We start from the raw sequence: 7,708 nt of genomic DNA, 5'->3' as shown, positions 1-7,708 counted from the left end.
TACAGAGTGAAGTAAGTCAGAAAGAAAAAGACAAATACCATATGCTAACACATATATATGGAATTTAAGAAAAAAAATGTCATGAAGAACGCAGGGGTAACACAGGAATAAAGACAGAGACCTACTGGAGAACGGACTTGAGGATATGGGGAGGGGGAAGGGTGATCTGTGACAGGGCGAGAGAGAGTCATGGACATATATACACTAACAAACGTAAGGTAGATAGCTAGTGGGAAGCAGCCGCATGGCACAGGGATATCGGCTCGGTGCTTTGTGACCACCTGGAGGGGTGGGATAGGGAGGGTGGGAGGGAGGGAGATGCAAGTGGGAAGAGATATGGGAACATATGTTTATGTATAACTGATCCACTTTGTGATAAAGCAGAAACTAACACACCATTGTAAAGCAATTATACCCCTATAAAGATGTTTAAAAAAAAATTATACTGGAGGCCCCTCCCCAATGGCCCTGCCCCTCCCGGTGGCCCCGCCCAGCGGGCCCTCCCTCGGCAGTGGTGCCACAAGCAGAGTGGATGCTGGCTGCCAGATGTCTGAGGAGGGGGAACCCTCACAGGTCACCTTCTGAGATCATCGTGACCCCGCCCACTGACACAGCCTCTGGGTGACCAGGCACTGCCCATGGGCTGCTCCCTTCCATAGATGGCACAATGTTTGCTCGAGGGCCGAAGAGGAAGTGTGCGGTGGACGAGGAGGCCGCGCCCGCCTACAGCCTGCAGCGCCAGTCGCTCCTGGACATGTCACTGGTCAAGCTCCAACTGTGCCACATGCTGGTGGAGCCCAACCTGTGCCATTCACTTCTCATCACCAACACGGACCAGCAGATTCAAGAGGAGATGACCCAGGATGGGAGATGGTGCATGCCGGTGCCCCAGACCGCAGGGCGGGCGTCGCGCGACCTCCTAGTATCCACGGAGATCCTGTGCTGCTGCGCATGGGAGGGGGTTCACCCGGCCCCTGACCCCGGAGACCTGGCCTCTGAGTTCCAAGTGGTCCCAGTGGTACAGGCTCCCGGAGGCTCTCCAGGTAGCGTTTGGGGCAGGGATGGTCCTCAAGAAAACAGAGGAAGCTTTCATAAGTCGCTCAATCAGATATTTGAAACACTGGAGAGTCAAAGCCCCGGTGCGTTAGAGGAACTGTTTTCCGACGTGGACAGCTCCTACTACGACCTGGACGCTGTGCTGACTGGCATGCTGGGCGGTGCCAAGTTGATCCAGGACGGGCTGGACCATGTGGTGGATATCCTGGTGGAGACCTGAGCTGTGACTGGGGCACATAGCAGATGTGTTTGTGAGGCCGATGAAAACAGCTGGCACACTGGGGGTGTGGGTGCCCACTACCCTGCAGCTGGGGCTGGCCTCTGGTTTGTTTGCCATTAGGAGAACGACCCAGAACAGCATCTGGCCCGCTCCCCTCTCTCCCTCCCTCCTGGCTGGGAGGCTTTTCCGCAGGCCGGTCATCGCGCCCACCCTGGGCCCTTGTCTGTGTCCTGCTACAGCCCGACCAGAGGATGCCAGCCCCCTTCCTCATCCAGCCTCATCAAACTTTAGATAGGTGAATTTTCTAAAATTAAGTTTTATACGTTTTGGGCAATATTTTGTCTTAAGATATATTTTTAAAATTTTATAATTTTATCACTTTAGATTTTTTAGCTATTTTCTTAAAAATAATATATTTTGTCTATAAATATCCTCTGCTGCTACATTAGAAACTTTTATAACCTAAACAGTTGCAGTTGGTGTATTTCATTTATTTTAAGGTTTAACAAACACTGTTCTTTTTCCAACAAGCGTCACTGCCCTGAGTCTGCAGTGTCCACGCATGGTGATTTCCACTTTAGATTCAGGTGTGAGCCTTGCCCATATGCACTGCTGTGGTCAGAGCGAGGTCAGAGTTGAAGGCCTTGCAAGGTGGTGCCTTTATCAGAACTGCTGTGCAAGCCATGTCTCCGTTAGACTTCAGTGTAGATTTTGGAGGGTTTTATTTATGCCCATTTATGTATGTGTCTTCAGAGCTGAAGGTCAGGTATGGTCTACCTGGAGATCATGCACGCCCTGAAGTGTCTTGGGCGGTGCCTCCAAAGGGTCTGAGACTCAGGGCCCCTCCTGCACAGGTTCCCCAGCACAACTGATCTTCCTCCCAAAGATGCTGCCCTCTGTGTGCCCCTGCCTGGCTGGGCTGCTGGACCCGGGTCAGCTGGGCCCATGTGCCAGCATGTTTGGGGAAGGTGTGTGTCAGTGCACCACTGGATTGGAGAATGTTAGCATAAATTTAAGCCTAGGATTAAAGAAATCTGTACACACGTCATTTATGGGCCCTCAATCTTGAGGGTCATTGACAGTGGGGTTGGCTGGGTGCTTTGTGATCCTGCCACAGGCACTGAGTCCGCCCACAACTTTTAGATCTTTTTCACTTGTTTACAACTAAGACTGTACTCTCTCCCACCCCCACCCCACGTTTCCCATTTCTCATGCTTTTTCTTCCTTCTCCAGCCCTTAGCGAAAAGGGTGGTTTTCTTTTGCGCATATGCTATTCTTAATAGCAGTGGTGTGCACCTCATTTTATTAAAAAATTATCCAACCAAAAAAACTTATACTGGAAGGAAATAAAGTGATTAACATTGAATTGAGAAATATTGCATTACTTGATTTTTCAGATACCTATAGTGTGTCCAGTCATTTGGACTTTAAGAAATCTGGAGGTGGATTTTGCTCTGATACTTAATATATCTACAACCTTGGCCAAGTTCTACTTGATAAGTCTCAGTCTCCTCATGTGGAAAAAAAAATAGATAATTTTTAAAATCTGTATTAAAAGGCAGTTTTGAGAGTTAGTGATTATGTATGGAGCTTAGCATAGTGCTTCACCCACAATAGTAAGCAATCTAAATTTTAATTACTCTCATTCGTGTAGACACAAGATATCTGTAAATCCATTTTGTTCCACTGTGTGTGTGTGTGTGTGTGTACACGTATGTCTCAGTTTCGTCAAACTCCTTACACAGGAGTGTCTTCTCCTTTAGATGACCATTTAATAATATAATTGTTACCAAACTGAACTCAGGTTCACTCGCCTAACACTCAGCAAAGCCTGTCTACTGACACTGAGTTGTGGTGAAGGAAAGTACAGCAGTTATTGCAGGGCACCAAGCAAGGTGAATGGGCAGCAACTACTCTAAAAACCCAAACTCCTTGATGGCTTCAAGGAAGGGTTTTTAAAGGCAATATAAGGGATGAGGGTTGCAGTGTACATGATCAGCTTGTGGACCTTCTTCTGATTGGTTGGAGGTCAAAGTGATGTTTCAAGAATCTTAATCTAGGGACTTTCAAGATGGCGGAGGAGGAAGACGTAGAGATCACCTTCCTCCCCACCAATACATCAAAAATACATCTACATGTGGAATAACTCCTACATAACACCTACTGAATGCTGGCAGAAGACCTTAGACTTCCCAAAAGGCAAGAAAATCCCCATGTACCTGGGTAGGGCAAAAGAAAAAACAGAGATAAAAGAATAGGGATGGGACCTGCATGTCTGGGAGGGAGCTGTTAAGGAGGAAAAGTTTCCACACACTAGAAAGTCCCTTCACTGATGGAGATTGGGGTTAGGCGGGGGAGGGGGAAGCTTCAGAGCCATGGAGGAGAGCCCAGCAACAGGGGTGCAGAGGGCAAAGCAGAAATATTACTGCACAGAGGATTGGTGCCAACCAGCACTCACCAGCCTGAGAGGCTTGTCTGTTCACCTGTTGGGGCAGGTGGGGCCTGGGAGCTGAGGCTCAGGCTTCACAGGTCAGATTCCAGGGAGAGGACTGGGGTTGGCTGCGTGAAGACAGCCTGAGGGGGCTAGTGCACCACAGCTAGCCAGTAGGGAGTCCGGGAAAAAGTCTGGACCTGCTGAAAAGGCAAGACACCACTGTTTCAGTGTGCGTGAGGAGAAGGGATTCCTTCCCCATGTGCCCAAAGAAGGCAGAGCACCGCCTAAGCGAGCTCCAGAGACAGGCGTGAGCCACAGCTATCAGCTCAGACCCCAGAGACAGACATGAAATGGTAATGCTGCTGCTGCTGCCACCAAGAATCAAGTATGCAACCACAGGTCATTACCCACAGCACACCCCCTGCTCGGGAGCCTGTGCAGCTGCCACTGCCAGGGTCCCATGATCCAGTGACAAGTTCCCCAGGAGAACACACGGCATGCCTCAGGCTGTTGAAACGTCACACTGGCCTCTGCCACTGCTCGCCCCGCATTGCAGTTATGACTACTGTACCTCTCCCTTCCCATGGCCTCAGTGAGCAAGAGCACCCTAATCAGCCACTGCTTTAACCCCTTCCTGTCTGGGCGGGGAACAGACACCTGAGGACAACCTACACGCAGAGGTGGGGCCAAAACCAAAGCTGAACCCCAGGAGCTGTGCAAACAAAGAAGAGAAAGGGCAATCTCTCCCAGCAGCCTCAGGAGCAGCAGATTAAATCCCCACTATCAACTTGATGTACCCACCATCTGTGGAATACCTGAATAGACAACGAAACATCCCAAAATTGAGGCGGTGGACTTTGAGAGCAACTGTAGACTGAGGGTTTGCTGTCTGTGACTGATTTGTTTCTGATTGTTATGTTTATATTAGTTTAGTTTTTAGCACTTGTCATCACCAGTGGATTTGTTTACTGGTTTGGTTGCTCTCTTCATTTTTTATTATTTTTTCAAATTTTAATAATTTATTTATTTATTTAATATTCTTTCTTTTATTCTCCCTTTTCTTTGGAGCCATGTGGCTGACAGGGTCCTGGTGCTCTGGCCTGGTATCAGGCCTGACCCTCCAAGGTGGGAGAGCCAAGTTCAGGACACTGGACGACCAGAGACCTCCCAGCCCCAAGTAATATCAGTCGGTAAGAGCTCTCCCAGAGATATCCATCACAGCTCTAAGATGCAGCTCCACCCAATGGCCAACAAGTTCCAGTGCTGGACACCCCATGTTAAACAGCTAGCAAGACAGGAACACAACCCCACCCATTAGCATAGAGGATGCCTAAAATCAGATCAAGTACACAGGCACCCCAAAACACACCACCAGATGCGGCCCTGCCCACCAGAGAGAGAAGATCCAGGCCCACCCGCCAGAACACAGGCACCAGTTCCCTCCACCACGAAGCCTACACAAGCCACTGAACCAAGCTCACCCACTGGGGGCAGACACCAAAAACAATGGGAGCTACCAACCTGCAGCCTGCAAAAAGGAGAAACCTAACACAGTAAGATAACAAGATGAAAAGACAGAGAAGTATGCAGTAGATGAAGGAGCAAGGTAAAAACCCACCAGACCAAATAAATGAAGAGGAAATAGGCAACCTACCTGAAAAAGAATTCAGAGTAATGATGGTAAAGATGATCCAAAAGCATGGAAACAGAATGGAGAAAATACAATAAGCGTTTAACAAGGACCTAGAAGAACTAAAGAGCAAGCAAACAATGATGAACAACACAGTGCATGAAATTAAAAATTCTCTAGAAGGAACCAATAGCAGAATAACTGAGGCAGAAGAATGGATAAGTGACCTGGAAGATAAAATAGTGGAAATATCTACTGCAGAGCAGAAAAAGAATAAAGAATGAAAAGAATGGAGGAAAATCTCAGAGACCTTCTGAGACAATATTAAACACACCAAGAGTCAAATTATAGGGGTCCCAGAAGAAGAAGAGAAAAAGAAAGGGTCTGAGAAAATATTTGCAGAGATTATAGTTGAAAACTTCCCTAAAATGGGAAAGGAAATAGTCAATCAAATCCAGGAAGCACAGAGTCCCATACAGTATAAATCCAAGGAGAAACATGCCAAGACACATATTAATCAAACTATCAAAAATTAAATACAAAGAAAAAATATTAAAAGCAGTAAGGGAAAACAAACAAATAACATACAAGGGAATCCCCATAAGGTTAACAGCTGATCTTTCATCAGAAACTCTGTAAGCCAGAAGGAAGTAGCAGGACATATTTAAAGTGATGAAAGGGAAAAACCTAAAAGAAAGATTATTCTACCCAGCAAAGATCTCATTAGATTCGATGGAGAAACCTTTACAAACAAGCAAAATTTAAGAGAATTCAGCACCACCAAACCAGCATTAAAACAAATGCTAAACAAACTAACCTAGGCAGGAAACACATGGAAAAGACCTACATTAACAAACTCAAAACAGTTAAGTAAATCGTAATAGGACTATACATACTGATAATTTACTTAAATATAAATGGATCAAATGCTGCAACCAAAAGACATAGACTGGCTGAAAGGATACAAGAACAAGACCCATATATATGCTCTCTACAAGAGACACACTTCAGACCGAGGGACACTTACAGACTGAAAGTGAAGGGATGGAAAAAGATAATCCATGAAAATGGAAATCAAAAGACAACTGGAGTAGCAATTCTCATATCACAAAATAGACTTTAAAATAAAGACTATTACAAAAGACAAAAAAGAACACTACATAATGATCAAGGGATATTTCCAAGAAGAAGATATAACAATTGTAAATATTTATGCACCCAACATAGGAGCACCTCAATACATAAGGCAAATGATCACAGCCATAAAAGGGGAAATCAAAAGTAACACAATCATAGTAGGGGACTTTAGCACCCCACTTTCACCAAGGGACAGATCATCCAAAATGAAAATAAACAAGTAAATACAAGCTTTAAATGAAATATTACACAAGATGGACTTAATTGATATTTATAGGACATTCTATCCAAAAACAACAGAATACACTTTCTTCTGAAGTGCTCATGGAACATTCTCCAGGATAGATCATATCTTGGGTGACAAATCAAGCAAAGTAAATTTAAAAAAACTGAAATCATACCAAGTATGTTTTCTGACCACAACGCTATGAGACTAGATATCAATTACAGGAAAAATCTGTAAAAAAATACAAACACGTGGAGGCTAAACAATGCACTACTAAATAACCAAGAGATCACTGAAGAAATCAAAGAGGAAATCAAAAAATACCTAGAAACAAGTGACAATGAAAACACGATGACCCAAAACCTGTGGGATGCAGGAAAACCAGTTCTAAGAGGGAAGTTTATAGCAATACAATCCTACCTCAAGAAACAAGAAACATCTCAAATAAACAACCTAACCTCACACCTAAAGCGATTAGAAAAAGAAGAACAAAAAAATCCCCAAAGTTAGCAGAAGGAAAGAAATCACAAAGATCAGATCAGAAATAAATGAAAAAGGAATGAAGAAAACAATAGCAAAGATCAATAAAACTAAAAGGTGGTTCTTTAAGAAGATATACAAAATTGATAAACCATTAGCCAGACTCATCAAGGAAAAAAGCAAGAAGACTCAAATCAACTGAATTAGAAATGAAAAGGAGAAGTAACAATTGACACTGTGGAAATACAAAGGATCATGAGAGATTACTGTAAGAAATTATATGTCAATAAAATGGACAACCTGGAAGAAATAGGCAAATTCGTAGAAAAGCAAAACCTTTCAAGACTGAACCAGGAAGAAATAGAAAATATAAACAGACCAATGACAAGCACTGAAATTGAAACTGTAATTAAAAATCTTCCAGCAAACAACAGGCCAGGATCAGATGGCTTCACAGGTGAATTCTATCAAATGTTTAGAGAAGAGCTAACACCTATCCTGCTCAAACTCTTCCAAAATATAGCA

The 7,708-nt window shown here is 44.4% G+C and overlaps 1 protein-coding gene across 1 annotated transcript; it reads left to right on the top strand.

Annotated features, from left to right (window-relative positions):
* The first annotated feature begins 667 nt into the window (after nt 1–667).
* LOC115841655 (cell division cycle-associated protein 4-like) lies at nt 668–1,276 on the top strand. The gene has a single exon (XM_030835833.2). It carries the CDS (start codon nt 668–670, stop codon nt 1,274–1,276), a length of 609 nt encoding a protein of 202 aa, XP_030691693.2.
* Nucleotides 1,277–7,708: the final 6,432 nt, after the last annotated feature.

This window comes from Globicephala melas, chromosome X (assembly GCF_963455315.2).
Source record: "Globicephala melas chromosome X, mGloMel1.2, whole genome shotgun sequence".
In the NCBI taxonomy this organism is placed as follows: Eukaryota; Metazoa; Chordata; class Mammalia; order Artiodactyla; family Delphinidae; genus Globicephala; species Globicephala melas.
This window is presented reverse-complemented; position numbering and strand designations above follow the sequence as displayed.